The sequence below is a fragment of the Cebus imitator genome, unplaced genomic scaffold, assembly GCF_001604975.1.
Source record: "Cebus imitator isolate Cc_AM_T3 unplaced genomic scaffold, Cebus_imitator-1.0 Scaffold77, whole genome shotgun sequence".
Taxonomy (NCBI): domain Eukaryota; kingdom Metazoa; phylum Chordata; class Mammalia; order Primates; family Cebidae; genus Cebus; species Cebus imitator.
The window spans coordinates 2560510-2576579 of record NW_016107392.1 but is presented as its reverse complement, the minus strand read 5'-3'; the positions used below and the strand labels follow the sequence as shown (position 1 = coordinate 2576579).

The following is a 16070-nucleotide window of genomic DNA, read 5'->3' as shown; positions in this document are numbered from 1 at the left end:
AAGTCTGATTCTGTCATTTCATCACACTCGTTCTCCATCCAACCTTGTTCCCTTGCTGGTGAGGAGTTGTGAACCCTTGTAGGAGGAGAGGTGTTCTGATTTCGGGTGTTTTCATCCTTTTTGCGCTGCTTTCTTCCCATCTTTATGGATTTATCCACCTGTCATCTTTGTAGTTGCTGGCTTTCAGATTGGGCCTCTGAGTGGATGTTCTGTTTGTTGATGATGAGGTTATTTCTGTTTCTTGGTTTTCATTCTGGCAGTCTGGCCCCTCTGCTGTAGGTCTGCTGAGGTCCACTCCAGGCCCTGCTTGCCTGTGGATCACCTGCAGCAGCTGCTGAACAGTAAGGGTTGTTATCAGTTTTCTTCTTCTGCTATCTTTGTCCCAGAAGGATACCCGCCAAGTGTCAATCTGATCTCTCCTTTATGAGGTGGCTCTTTGGATATACAGGGGTCAGGGAGCTGCTTGGGGAGACAGTCTCTTCTTTATAGGAGCTCAAATGCTGAGCTGTGAGCTTCGTTGTTCATTCAGAGCTGCTGGTCAGGTACGTTTAGGTCTGCTGCAGCAGAACTCATAAACCCCTTTTTGTTCCCAGGTGCTCTGTCCCAGGGATTTAGGTCTTTATGAGTTTCCGTTATGATGCTGCCTTCTTTTTTTTTCCTTTCAGAGATCCGCTGCCCAGCAAGGAGGCAGCTAGTCACTCTCTGCCTGTAGAGGCTTTGCTGAGTTGCTGTGGGCTCTGCCGAGCTGCGGAGTGAACTTCCCTGCAGTCTTGTTTATATGGGTGTAGTTAGAACTGCCTCGGCAATGGTGGCCCGCCTCTGTTGAGGCGGAGTCTCTCTGTAGTGGCGGGTTGCCTTGGCAACGGCGGGCTGCCTCAGCATTGGCGTGTTGCCTTGGTAGCGGCGGGCTGACTTGGCAACGGTGGGCTGCCTCAGCATTGGCTGACTACCTCCGTCGTGGCAGGCTGCCTCAGTAATGGCAGACGCCCCTTCCCCACAGAGCTGGACAGTACTGGGTTCAGCTGCGCTTGCTGTCAAACTCTCAATCCAGAGAGTTTCTGATTGCTGTTCTTTTGTGGGAGTGGGACCAGCCGAGCCTGATCGCCTGTTTCCCTGCCTCAGAGCCCCCCCCCTTTTTTTTTTAAGTTGGTGTTCCATTCGCCTGTTGAAGAGGCGCCGAGGGGTCTGTGTGTTTTCCCCTGCCACAAGTCACTGCGCTGGCTGAAACAGCGGCCCTGAGATTTGTGGTGCTTTTTTTTGCCCTGGAATCTACTGTCCTGGTTCCTTGCTCAGTCCCATTTTTAAACAGATGAATGGGCGACTTCCCTTGGCTCCAATCGCCAGCCAAAAGGGCACCAGGACCAGTGTATTTTGTACGGAGAACCGCTGCTCTGGGGTGCCGACAAAGCAGCCGCGCGGGGCAAAGCAGCGGTGACGGCTGGCACAGCCGCGCTGGCCGAAGCAGCTGCGCTGGCAACCTGTGGAGCTCCTCCGCCTGGGAATTTCCTAGTCTGTGGGCAATAAAAATGCAGCGTCCACTCACCCTCTGCGCTTTCACTTGGAGCTGCAATCCTGAGCTGTTCCTAAATGGCCATCTTGGATCCCGTCTTTGTTTTTTCCTATTTTGCACCTTAAGTTATGGTGAAAAAAATTCATTATCAAAAAATTAAATTGTTAATCGGGTTATTTTAATCACAAGAAATTGTTAGAAATTAAAATGCCTATATGGCTATAAAATTAAATTTTAATGTAGAAAAATATAATACCTGTTTTTAGACCAACTGGACAGTGTTCATTAATTGTATTATATATGTGTATCTTTGTATATGTTTGGTTATTTATTGACTGCTTCTAGAATGCAAGAGAAGAGAGCACTAGTTTGTCTTGTTCAGCACTGGTATATCTCGAGAATCTAGGATAGTGCCTACCTGACCCGTAATAAATATTTGTTGAATGCAAGAAGAAATTCCACATTTATTAAATATCTGCCATGGACCAGACATTGGTCTAAAATGTCCAGTGAATTAAATATGGTCCCTGTCCTAATGTAGTTTAAAGGAGAAGAAAGGCATTACTCACAGAACCCTAAGATGTGAGAAGAAAGCAGCCAGATTCTTGATATGCCATTTTCATTGTTTTTGCTTACGTCTGTGTTGATTAAATTTTTACTATTGCCAAGTGTGCTTTTCTTAGAGATGGTGCCAGTTTTTCATGTCATGAATAATGTTTGAGAGTTCCTATATCCAGTTGCCAACAGATTGTATTATCAAATGCTTTTATCTTTGCCAATCTGAGAGGTGAAAAATGTTTCTAAGGTGGTTTGGATTTGCATTTTTATTATAAGTAGGGTTAAACTTCTTTTCTTTTGTATAAAAGTAACTTGTCATGATATCTTGGTTATATTTGGATGTATTGCTTCAAAATAATCTGAGTTGAGAGTGGGTGAAGCTATAGATACAACAAGCCATGAAATAATACTGAAGCAGGGTAATAGGTACAAGGTGGTTCATTATCCTGTTATCTTCACTTTTTTAGTGTTTGGAATTTTCAACAATATAATATTTAAATAGTGTTTATTTCCTTTTCAGTGAACTATTTTTCTAATATGTTTGTCTTTTTTTTTGATTTGTAGGAACTCTTTACATTTTTCTAATATGTTTGTCTTTTATTATTATTATTTTTGAGATGGAGTCTCTCTCTGTCACCCAGGCTGGAGTGTAGTAGCGTGATCTTGGCTCACTGCAACGTCCACCTCCCAGATTCAAGCCATTTTCTTGCCTCAGCCTCCTGAGTAGCTGGGACCACAGGCATGTGCTGCCTTGCTCAGCTAATTTTTGTAATTTCAGTAGCAGTGAGGTTTCACTATGTTGACCAGGCTGGTCTTGAACTCCTGACCTCAAGTAATCCACCCACCTCGGCCTCCCAAAGTGTTAGAATTACAGTTGTGAGCCCCTGCTCCCGGCCATATGTTTGTTTTCTATTGATTTGTAGGAACTCTTTACATACCTAGGAAATTAGTTCTTTGGGATTTATTTTGTAACTTTCTGCCAGTTTCTTTCTCTTTTGACTTCATCATCTTTCTGGGCATGTAAACATTTGTTTTAATTTTTTATGAGGCTATATTTTACCTGTGTTTTATAGCATCTTGGTTTTGTGTCATACTTAGATCTTCCCTACTCTTAGATTATAAATAAAATTTTCAAGACTTTTCCAGTATTTATATAGTCTCATTCTTAATATTTATATCTTTAATACATCTGGAATCTGAAGGAGTGGCCAAACTACTTTTGAGCACACTTGACATGTATGAAACTGTATGGTAAGGGGTTGTACCCCCCTTTCATTTCTGTCACCCATGTATCAGTCATGTAAGTGATTATCCGTGTTAGCTACATAATTGCTGAATAATTCTAACACTGAATCTTTTACATTATAGTCATGGTTCTTTTCAAGGTTGATATTTGCCTCATTTTCTAAAACTCTTTCTTCCCTCCTGGTTTCTCAGTCTGTGAAGACTATAGATTTTCAGAAATAAATTGAATTATGGCTCTAAAATTGGAAAAATATACTTTTGAAATATTTTTTGTAATTTAGAGGCTAGAATTCAGAATGAGAGCATACTGATGTAATAGAACATTCTTATAAAATTGTTTTATCTGTGAAGAAGACTAAAGGCTCAGGCCTCAAAGGTGGTTTTATAGTATAAATACAATGTTTATGGAAAAATAAATGAAATATTGCTCATGATTTTTTTAAACCTGTGGCTAGAGTCAGGCATGAGTTTCTTTTTCACATAAATAGCATTTCCTTTCATCTCTTCTTTCTATATTAGTTACCCTTCTTCTAAGTATCTGAAATGTAGGACATGGTGGAGTTGGTCATTTTATTTTACAGAAAAGTCATTTAAGAACAGCTTTGAAGCAAGGTCAGGCATTTGTCCTTGTGGCTTCTTATAGCCATTCCCAAGCACCGCATGTAGCACCTGGACATGCTTGGAATCAGGAAGGACCTCTGTGTAATTTAGATGAGTAGTTAATTCGAATCAAAGCAAGCGGGAAGCAAGTAAATTTAACTTCAGTGATTATGATTCCATTTGATTAAATCTCTACTTTTGATTACACGTATCAGTGAGAACATGCTTTAAATATACCCAACTATTAAATATTGAAGGGGATGAATAGGATGAACCAGGGACATATAGAAGAAATTCCACTATTCTTCAACTAGGATATGTCCCCTGCAGCTTAACTGAAATATTTTTAGAACAAATGAAAGGAATTAATTTTTTTTTTTACGTACGGGACTTATTACTCCAATTGTTAACTAAAATATATAACTCATTACCATGGAAGGTCCCAAGCCTATATACTTTCTAGTAAGACTTAAATAAATTAATTGATAATAGCTTCATGACATACACAGTGACTTAGAAATGTCGATAATGTTCATAGTTCTTTTGTAAACATGATGTTGGGCAGCTATCATTATGGTTGTGTATTGTTCTTTGATTTATAGTCATTGGAAAAGGTTTCTTGGCTGAATAGTCCAGAGATGTTACTCAGTATTACATTTCTTAAACCTTTGTATTTTATGTGGCAAAGTAAAAAACCAAAGAAACACGAACTCGGCTCTCGATTTATCTTGTTTTACTTATAGCAGGTTCAAATTAGAGATCTGAGCAGGCAGAGGAGTAATAGATTCCATCTGTTTCATGGACCGTCATAACTTCATTTAGTTGTCAACCGTTGTGCTGTATCAGGCCGCTTCTTTATTTGCTAGAGTGGGAGCTCCCTTAGGTTTTGTCATTTTTGTGCACTTGCTAGTGTCATAATAGGAAAGGTGCTCCAGGCTCACACTGATACTGGATGTTTTCATTGCAAAAACAAACTAACAAACCTATGTCAAAGGAAATTGTTCCATTGATGATGTGTAGGGGTGGTGTCATAAATGATTCAAGCACTTTCATGTGTATTTCATACTGTCTGGGCTCTTCTAGCTCCTGGCACATCCCCTCACTATAGTCTCTAATGAGATTAGACTGTGAATTTATAAGGGGGTGGAAGAGTTTAACTTTGTGTTTGAAGCCTGATTAGGGCTGGGCACCTATTAAATGCCTAAGAGTTTGTTTATTTTTATGGAGATGTGGTCTCACTCTGTTGCCCAGGCTGGAATGCCCATTCATCATGACTCACTGTAGCCTTGACCTCCTGGGCTCAAGAGACCCTCCTGCTTTAGCCTCTTGATGCGAATACCATGCCTGGCTATTTAAAGTTAGTTTGTTTTGTAGAGATAGTGTCTCACTGTGATTTCCCAGGCTAACCATGAGCTCCTGGTCTCAAGCAGTCCTTTCACTTTAGCCTCCCAAAATACTGGGATTACACTTGTGAGTCACCATGCCTGGCCAGTTTTAATCAATGAATGAATAAGAAAAAGATGCAAAGAAGATAATTTTTTAAATAAGTGGAAGTGATTTTTTTTTTTTTTTTTTTTTTTTAAGCATTACTGTGGACCCACATCACAAGCGTCACTTGAGAGGTGGAAATGCAGATTTCCCCAGGAAGGGGTGGAATGTTTGGGTGCAGAGCCCACCAGACTCTCTGCTTTAGTTGATTCTTATGCACACCGAAGTTTGAGAACACTCTTTAGATAACATCACAAACATCATAGAGTTTTGCAGTTTTGTAGTATTCATGCTTTGCAAAGCAGTCTGCCATCTGGTATCTCACCTGAGTGAGCGTCACCACTGGCCCCCTCACAGGCAGGAGCATTATTATTAATCCCAGATTTACCCAGAGAATGTGAAAGCTGAAATAATTTGACAGTTCACAAAGCTTGTTCGTGATGCAATTAAGATTAGAAGTAGTCTTTTTCCACCATTAAGTTTGCTTTCTGGCTTATATAAAGATGATGTTTCTAACACATGTCGTGGGCCTGATTTTGCTTGTCCTCAGAAGAACAATGTCTGTACTAAATATGCATTTTCCTGCCGATACCTCACGTTGTGGCCAGTGGCAGGCCTCAGAAATAGCTGGACGTGTTGAGAAGCATGAAAAGCAGCCACAGAGTGCCTGAAGTCTAATTAGGTCACTTGAGAATCAAATTTTATTATCTAAACAATTGTGCTAGAGGCATTCTTGTACTAAACAATATACAACAAGCACTAAGAATATGCACCTAAATCTTAACTTTTGTTATCCCTGAGGAGTGGATTTATGGATAATTTTTCTAATATTCCGCGACGATGAAATATTACTTTGGAATGGGGGAAAGGATTTCAAAAGAATGATCCTGATACTTTAATTCAAAGAAAGAGGGCCAGGGTTTATTTTCTAATTTTCGCCACTAACTTGGCATACATCAGGATTAGACGTTTGAGGTTTTCTCTCCAGCATTCAGAAATGACTTGACAAGGAGGGAGAAACACAGGAAGGAAGTGACTAGAGCCAGGCCCCAGTTCAGTATTCTTGTTATTTTTACTGTGTTTCATTCTATATTACTACTAATTTTTTCCTGCTCTTTTCATAGAGCAGATGGAGAATTAGTCAGCACTCTTTAAATAGTAACCCCTTTTTACATGAAGATTTATTAATAAGTGGTAAAACTTATTTCTATCCCTTTAAAGTAGGTATTAGATAACCTTGAAGATTAAATGAGCTCTATGTCCTATTTGAAATGAAAAATAGTAGCCCTGCCAAGCCGATTAAGGAATTGTGTATGAGAGATATAGGCAGGTAAAACAAAGAACATTTTTATCTAATTGATTATAAATTTTTTTATAAAATTATAAATGTTTTATATATAATCTAAGCTCTGAGTTCACTACTTTCTTCCCTTGCATAGTGGGAGGGAAATAAACATTGTCTGGTTATTGCCTTTGTCTGTCAGTGGGGAAACATAGAACCCTGATATTAAGGTCTCAGCAGATAAGTAGTAGAACAGAACTGATTTTTCTACCTTGTGTGTACCTTTGCTTCATGACCAAATAGGGCAGCTTCTTGGCGGCAAAACATGGGTTTTCCAGCCAAATGACTAATTCAAGGTTTCCTGGATGTTAAATTTAGATTCAGGTAGTCTTATCTCACCTTAAATATTGAACATTTTTCACATCTTGATGATGCAGCTTTACACTGTAGCTGCTTCTTGCCTTGTGTAACTGTGACTATTCCTTAACATGTGCCTCTTCGTAGCCCTCTGCCTTTTTTCATGGTGCACTTGAAGGCAAGATACATAGGGATCGCTTCCGGTAGGAAGTTAGTAGATGATCTGGGAGAATAAGTAACATTTTACTTCTCTAAGAAGTCTGGTTTAAAAACCTGCTGGGTAATTATGTTTAAAGAAACTCTTTTCTTCATCCTGATACCTTTCTGTTTTAAATATAAAATAGATTTTATTGCAATATTATTAAAGTTGGCTATTAGTGTGTGTATCATTCAGTTCATAATTCTACCTCGTGTTCTCATGTTTAGCTTGATAAGGTTACCTTTTTGAGAGCATAGTTTTGTGTGAATATTTTTTTATCGTGGGCTTCTAAAAGGAGGATATAATCTATAACACTTATTTTGTTACCCCTTCTTATCTGTAATCAGGCCTCTCTCTCTCCCATTCTGCTGGAACCCACTTTTTCATTCCTTCATTAACAAATACTCATATTACCTGTCATATACTATTTTGCCAATTGGTGTTATGCCAAATATTGGAATAAAGTAGTAAATGAGAAACTCATACCCATAGTGAGCTTACAGTAGAGGGAAGGAGGAAAGGACTAGGGGGAAGGAGACTAGTTTGAGGACAGTTTTATTAATCTTAGCAAAAGGCAACATGGCCTGCATCAGCAAGCTAACAATGGCAAGGGAGTGAAGTAGGCCTACTTGAGAAAGTAAAGAGGTAGCAGTAAAGAGAGTTGGTGATGGCTTGGGTATGAGGGAAGAGGGCAGGTAAGGATTTTTTGCTGGGGCAAGCATTACCATTTACTGATGGAGAGAACATGAAGAAATAGATTTGGGGAAGAATATGTTGAGTACCACTTAAGTCATGTTAAGTTTGCGGTCTGCAGCTCAGGGGAGTAATCTGGCCAAGAGATAATGTGTGAGAGTTGATAGCAGGTAGATAATTAAAGATGTAGGGGTGAATGAGCTCAGCTAGAGACGGTCTAAGGGTTGAGAAGAGTTTACCGCATTTAAGGAACAGGCTGAGGGTGAGGTTCCTGAGAAGGAGCCACTGGAGAGGTGGCAGGAAAGCAGAAGAGTGGAGGGTTGTGAAGACAGTGGAAGAGAGTGTTTCAAGAAGGCATGAGTGGGCAGTAGAAACAAGTGCTGTGGCTATTTGATTAAAGGCCAAAGTAGGTTTCTTGGATAGAGTGAAGTAATTATTTTTTAGCAACAGATGTTTTAGTAGACTCCAGGGGTGAAAATGTTTGCAGAGAGAAGGAAGAGGCGGTATAGATAGTTCCGTTGGCTCTCTTTCCAGCCTTGGCTTCCCTAGCATTATAGAGGACTAGTATCATTTTGGTTTCTCTTCTAAAATAGTTTCCTTGTTTCTAACATCCCTAAACATTCTTCAAAATTGTTTCCTTTGTTCTTTATCTCTGAACTTTGGTTTCCTTGTCTATAAAATGGGGATAAAGTAGTACCTTCCTCATAGGACTGTCCCGAGGATGAAATGAGATAATCCAAGTAAATCACATAACACAGTGCCCAACGTGGTGTTGTGAGTAATTAGGAAAGAGTGGCTGTGATGAGCATAGTTCTCTTTTTTGTTGCTGTCATGATTTCATTGTCATTGTCACTGATATTTCAGTCTTACTTTCTTAGGGATCTCTTCCATTATGACAGGTCACTAACTACCTGCCCCCTATAGAAGAAGGACTTCAGGTCATCCTAGACTTCTGCTCATATTGTCATCCTGTATTGCTCATTTGTTTACTCATGAACTCGTTTGCCCTCAAAATTTGACTGTTTTCTTTATTCTGGACGTTGGCCCGTGTGTTGTAGGAGAGATATGTTTACAAAGAACCATAAAATAGGGATTCTGCCTTCACTTTCTGGCCCAGGAGGCCATGCATACCTGTTTTGTCACTTCTCTCAGTTCATTGGAGCAGTTTGTTTGGAGGGACTGTAGAATCACAGAGGAAAGATAGAATTAGTTCTTATTCTGTGGATTAGGCCTCTTTGGTTATAAGCATCAGAAATTGAAATCACTTAACTTAATCAAAGAGGGGCTTTTTATTAGAATGATACAGAATTATCATTATGGAATATAAGCAGGACTTTACTAACCAAGCTATAGGAAGGAGAGAGATGCAGGGCCTTAGGAACATCCAGAGAATCTCTTCTCTCCTTTCCGTCTCTCTAGATGTAAATGTTAAAGGTACAGAAATCAATTCATTGTTACTTTTAATTTGCTTTTTTTTTTAGTGTTACATTCATATATATTTTTGTATATAGCCCTCACTGTCAATTTCTGATTAGGAAATTGTGACTGAGGAACCTGACATTTGAAGTCTGTGACGTCTTGAAAGTCCCATGTCTATTTCGCAGAGCTGGTATTCGAGTCCAGGTTTCTAATTCCAGTGCATTTTGCTGGCATTTATACCTCATTGCCATCCAGGATTAATATTTTCTTTCACCAACTGTGATGATGTATTGGGTATTCCTACATACTGTTTTGTGACCTTGGAAATAACCTGTGAGAGAGGGGTATGTGTGTAACTTTTTTCTGAAGGGTAGAAATTGCAGTTAATTGAAATTCAAATCTCTAAGGTTCTTAGGCCTTTGCTAATTCAATTCAACCTAAGGAATCATGAGGTAATTTAATGATTTTGCCTGCCTTTTTGTTTTTTAAGATCAGTGGTGAAAACCTTGATCCTAACAGGATGTAAGCAACTGAGCTAGCTGCAACATAATGTTTTATTTCTATTATTTAATATTTTGTGATGCGAGTGGGGCAGGGAATGATTTCAGTGGGGTCTTGTGTGTGGGTCATACTTAGTGTGTCTGCAGCTAAAGGCGAGCACCTCTTTCTCAACCTTGTGTTGTGGGCAGTCGGCGAGTGTATATAAATATTAACAACGTATTTCAGTTTAAATTGGGCCAAGCTAGTGCAGATTTACATCCTGTTTATTTGAATGATTCCTAATCTCTTTTATGCTTTGATGCATCAGAGGAGCATCATCTTCCTTTTTCCTTTTCTTTTTAAAGGAGTGTACATGCTGGTGAGGGACAATGTATGATTGACTTTGGTTTCTTTTTCCTTATTAGTCATTCACTGCTTATCCCACTACTGAGTTCCACTCAGTGATCCATTGAAACGCTTCTTGTCAAGGTCACTGGGGACCTTAAGTTGTAAATTTCTCTCTCTTTGCCTTTTACCTGACCTCTGCCATAGCCTTTGACTGCTGGTATTCTCTTCTCTTTTGTCTTCTACAACGTTTCTGGCTTCCTCTTCCTCTCTAGTTACTTTCTAACCATCTTTTTAATGATGCTCTTTCCTGGAGTGTTGGTCCTGGACCTCACTTGTTTTTCTTATTCTGCATATTATCCTTGAGTGATCTCATCTCATCAAGTATTTGTCTCTTTTTACATTTCCAGTTTCATTTTCTCTACTGAGCTCCAGACTTGCATATCTAACTACCTAAGGATTTAACACCTTAAACTTAACATATCCAGATAAAAACCCAACATCTCTCCTTCCAGATTTCTAATTTCACTTTAATTTGTGTGTGCGCACGTGCGCTCTCTCTCTCTCGCTCTCTCTCACGTAAACCAAAGAGTATCTGAGGCGGGTCTCAATTTAGGAAGTTTATTTTGCCAAGGTTAAGGATGCACCCATAACATGGCCTCAGGTCCTTAAGAAATGTGCCCAAGGTGGTCAGGGCACAGCTTGTTTTTTTTTTTTTTTTAATACATTTTAGGGAGACATGAGACATTAATCAATATGTGTAAAATATACATGGGTTTCATCCAGAAAACTGGGGCAAGACGAAGTGAGGAGGTGGCTTCCAGGTCGTAGATAGATAGAGACAAACAGCTGCATTCTTTTGAGTTTCTGATTAGCCTTTCCAGAGGAAGCAGTCAGATACAAATTTATCTCAGTGACCAGAGAGATGACATTGAGGCTGTCTGTTCTTTGTCCACAAGAAATTTCTGTGTGGACAAATTGTGAGGGAGGTATGTAGCTTTTAAAAGAAATCTTTGCAGCTGTCTTTTTAAGGACTAGAATGGGAGGCAGATTTGCCCTAAGCAGTTCCCAGCTTGACTTTTCTCTTTGGCTTAGTGATTTGGGGGTCCCAAGATTTATTTTCCTTTCATACAGCAAAGGTATCCATTCTTCTCAGTTTTGCCAGAAATGCAGACAAAGGAATCCTGAACCTTCCCCTCTCTTTAGAATTGTACCGTTACCTCAGCTAGTTCTGTCCATTTTCTAATACGATTTTCCAGCAGTGTTGTGAGTCTCTCAGAACAGTTATTAAATAATACTTTCACTTTGCAGATGGGGCACTTGGAGAAGTTGGGAGTTTTTTTCATAATGGAAGTTGTAGGAAGTGTCAGTGCTGGGAAAGAGTGGAAATCTGTTGTTTTTTCCGTGTTATTTAAGAAGGAGAAACAGATGAAAAACCAAGAGAACTAAAAGAGAAAAGTTGATCGCCTCATGGTAGTAAGAATGTAAAGGAATCAGCTTTCACAACACCTCACTTTTGAGACGCCAGTTTCCATTTTTCACTGTTTTATATATTTCCTGTTCACTGCTAGAGAGGTGTTGGATCTTTACTCTCCCCACTTAGAGCCACAGCTGCTGTTCTTTTAACAGCTATATTGAGATATAATTCACTACTATGCAATTCACCCACTGAAAGTATACAATTCAGTGGTTTTTAGTATGTTCATAGAGTTTTGCAACCATCACCACTAGCTGGTTCCAGCATGTTTATGTCCTCCCTAAAACAAATCCCATATACTTTATCAGTCAGTTCCCACCACCCCCAGCCTAAGTAACCACTAATGTATTTTGTGTCTCTATAAATTTGCCTACCCCGAATATTTTATATAACTATAATCATGTATAGTCCTCTGTGACCTTTTCCCATTTAGCATAATAATTTCAAGGTTTATTCCGATTGTACCATGTATCAGTACTTCATTCTTTTTTATGGCCAAATAATATTCTATTGTATGGATATACCACATTTTGTTTATCCATTTATCAGCTGATGGATATTTGGATTGTTTCTGCCTTTGGGTTGTTGTGAATAATGCTGCTAAGAACATTTGTATACAAGTTTTTGTGTATATCTATGTTTTCATTTCTCTTGGGCATATAGCTAGGAATGGAATTACTGGCTCCATATGGTCACTATGTTTAATGTCTTGAGGAACTGCCAGCTGTTTTCCAAAGTGGCTGTCCCATTTTACATTTCCACCAGCACTGTATGCGAGTTCCAATTTCTCTACATCCTTACCGATACTTTTTATTGCTTTTCTTGTTGATTATAGCCATTCTAGTGGACTGAATTTCTTGCTCATTGTGATTTTGATTTGCAGTGGCTCTGATGGCTAATGGTGTTAAGCATCCTTTTGTTTGCTTGTTGGCCATTCATATATTTTCTTTGGAGCAATGGATATTTAAATCCTTTGTCCAGTTTTAAATTCAGTTGTCTTTTGATTATGAGTGTAAGAGAGATTTTAGATTTGTCTTTTATCAGATTAATGATTTTCACATATGTTCTCCCATTTTGTGTATTGCCTTTTCCTTTCTTGATGGTATCATTTGAAGGACAAACATCTTAAATTTTGGTGTCAGAGCTGTGCATTTAATTAAATAATAGGACACCATTGTGCTTTGGTAAGGCGGAGAGAGCTTTCCTCTTGTTAAAATGGCTGGAGGTCTCAACATAGGTAGAGCTCCTTGTGAGGTCTCACCACTTGTGATCTATCTCCTCCTGGCTACTATTATGCCTCCTTTCCTTCCTCCCTGTGTAGCCTGTTCTGTGGCTATGATGACCACACTGTAGGAACAGGCCTGTTTTGGCTTTTGGCCTCCTGGAGTGACAGAAGCTGGCACTGTGTCAGTATTTTATAAAGAGATTGCTATTTCCAAGATATTAATGGATACTGTGAATCTCATCTTACACCTCATTTCTCTACTGGGTTTCTTTTCTAAATGAAGCACTGCCCCTGGCTGCTGAGCAGCTCTTGTGCTTGACTGACAGGCAAGGTCTGCAGTCATGGAACTCATTGGCCCTGGAGATAACCAGGTAACAGCACCCCTAACAAGAGGAGCCACTTTTCCATTAACACTTTGCTGCTGGTTCACAATCCTGTATCTAGAACTTCATGCCACTGGGATATTAGACACCAGTGTGCCTTGGGCATCTGAATGTCATGGATCAATATGATATCAAAAAATGTTGGGGTATTAATATACAGTTACTAAGTTTTAATTTTTTTCATAAGTATATTTGGTATCATAACTGCCATCGTGGCAGAAAATAAGATTTTCCTATCAAGAGAGTGCAAAAGATGTAATGTTAAATAAATTTACCTTTGTGAAAAGTCAGTATATTGTTCTTACTTTGCTATCCACCACTCAAAAACATATTACAGTCTCTAGATTCATATTTGAGAACAACAGTCTTACATACTTAGCATAAATCTTTGTTGGAAAAGTAGAACCTTCACTTAATCAGGTATTTACTGATTAACTTACTGATCTGTGTGATGCCAGGTACCAGTTTTATACCGATTATTTCCCTACACCATAGTAACTGTTTCAGTTGGGTATATTTAGACACATATTTCTGTATTTTGTGTGTATCTCTGCTGATACACAGGTAGTTCTCTAATAACACAGATGAGAAAATGGAATTATTTTAGATACATATGAGTATAAATATGAATTTGACTTTTAAAGGATCAAAAAGAATAATCAGTCAAAAGGTAGAATGGCTTCTATTTATAAATACAATGTGTAATTTCTGGATTATGTATGTATATTCTAGGTTGGGAGTACTACATAAATTCTATTGATTTTTGTCTCATCTGAATTACAATGTCAAATAGATATTAGGATTTTACCATAAGATAGTTATGGGCTGTCATATTGGCACGTTAATTACAATAATTGTGCCGTAAAGAAGCCATAGGAATAGATAATATGCTGTATGTTTTGATGAGATTGTAGTTATAACCCCTTATTTATGGTAATAAAACCTTGTAAATTGACACTGCTGACAAGCTCTTTTGCTTTCCTTTTCAACTTTCCAAGTTGGTTTATCAGTCTATTTAGGAATTACAGGCTGTGAGCCATAAAATATACACTAAAGCTCACATTCCAGGATTTTCTGTACTCGTTGATGCTATACACATTAAATTCATTCAGTAATATTTGCTAATCATTGTCCTAAGTGTTGGTAATCAGAGATGTATAAAGCAGTGCCTACTCTGAAAGCTTAATAAATGGAGAAGTGAGGTAAAATGTCTGTATATAAATAAATATGACCGATATTGATTGAACCACATATGTGAGGCACATGTGATAAGTTCCTTAGAAACAGGACAAAATACTGTACAAGTTCAGAGGAGGAAGGGATGATTCCAGGCCTACGTGATCACTGAAGCTGTAAGGCTCAGTGGTAGAGGAATTACTTTGCATCTATGATGTAAATCTTTGAGCTATCTCTAAAGATACATCTGCATTCTAGAACTGTAGTGAGAGGTAGGTGGCTAAATGCACTGACATGGAAATCAACTTTTGTTCTAGGCCCAGCTGCACTGCAACCTTATTTTGTGTCCTGGAGTATATAAATTTGATGTAATAATATGTGTCCAGCATATCTCACTATGATGAATGAGATAATGTGGATGCCTAAGTTGCTCCCTGTGGTGAAAGTCAAATTGCTTGGCAGGTGTATATTTTTTTTCAGGCAACTCAGGCCATACATTTGTATGGTAGTAAGCATAGTTTTCCATGACTAAAAGGATTAATATCCATATCAAAGTGCCTAATTTATTGCTAGGGAAAAGCATATTCTGTGTAACATCTGAGCTGTTGTCTGAAAAAATTGGTGAATTCCTTGGAGAAGCTGCCTATATGAATACATAGTATTATTGTAATCAGTGAACTGTGTTACAAAGGCAACAAATGTTTATTGAGATGCTATTGCTGGTGTACGGACTTTACAATTGGTTTTAAGTTTCTTACATCATTTCCAATTTATAGCAGAGGAAACTGAGGCTTAGATAAGTTTTAAAAGTTGCTTAGATCATACAATTGTTTGAATTCACATCTGCTGAAATCTAACATTTATGCTGTTTACATTGTAGAATGCTACATTGCTTTAGTTTGATGTTTTTCTTGCAGGTCACTGCAAGCCATTAATCTGCAGGTGTGTATATGTGTAAATGTTATTTATTTGTTTATGTCACTAGGTTGCTTCTAGAACTGCTGGAGTTACTGTTTGACAAGTTTAATGCTGTAGCCACTGCACACTCTGTAGTCCTGGGATACCTGCAGGACACTGTAGTGACTCCGCTGACTCAGCAGGAAGATATCAAATTGTATGATATGGCAGATGTGTGGGTGAAGATCCAGGATGTTCTACAGGTAAGCGCCTTTTACAAAGGGTGTCATCTTTATTCAGAGTAACAGTTCAGAACAACAATAGCAGCAACAACAAGCCATCTAAAACATTACCTTAAGAGTCATAAACAGGGTGAGAAAGTAATGCTTGTATTTGAATCTGATGCTGCTGATGGCATTAACTTCTACCATCTTCAAAAAACTTTTTAACAGTGTGGGTGCAGTGGCTCATGCCTGTAATCCCAGCACTTTGGGAGGCCAAGACGGGCAGATCCCTGAGCTCAGGAGTTCAAGACCAGCCTGGCCAACATGGGGAAACCTTGTCCCTACTAAAATTATAAAAATTAGTTGGACATGGTGGTGGGTGCCTGCAATCTGAGTTACTCGAGAGGCTGAGGCAGGAAAATCACTTAAACTCAGGAGGTGGGTTGCAGTGAGCCAAGATCATACCACTGCACTCCAGCCTGGGTAACGGAGTGAGACTGTCTCAAAAAAAA

At 38.8% G+C, this 16070-nt stretch overlaps 1 protein-coding gene across 2 annotated transcripts in view; it reads left to right on the top strand.

The window, feature by feature from the left end:
* The window catches only part of EXOC4 (exocyst complex component 4), an 808787-nt gene that overhangs the window by 104928 nt on the left and 687789 nt on the right, over positions 1–16070 (top strand). For both annotated transcript variants that reach the window (XM_017532629.2, XM_037739981.1), the window contains exon 7: positions 15423–15597. In XM_017532629.2, the coding sequence (XP_017388118.1) occupies positions 15423–15597 (175 nt within the window). The remainder of the gene's footprint in view (positions 1–15422; positions 15598–16070) is intronic.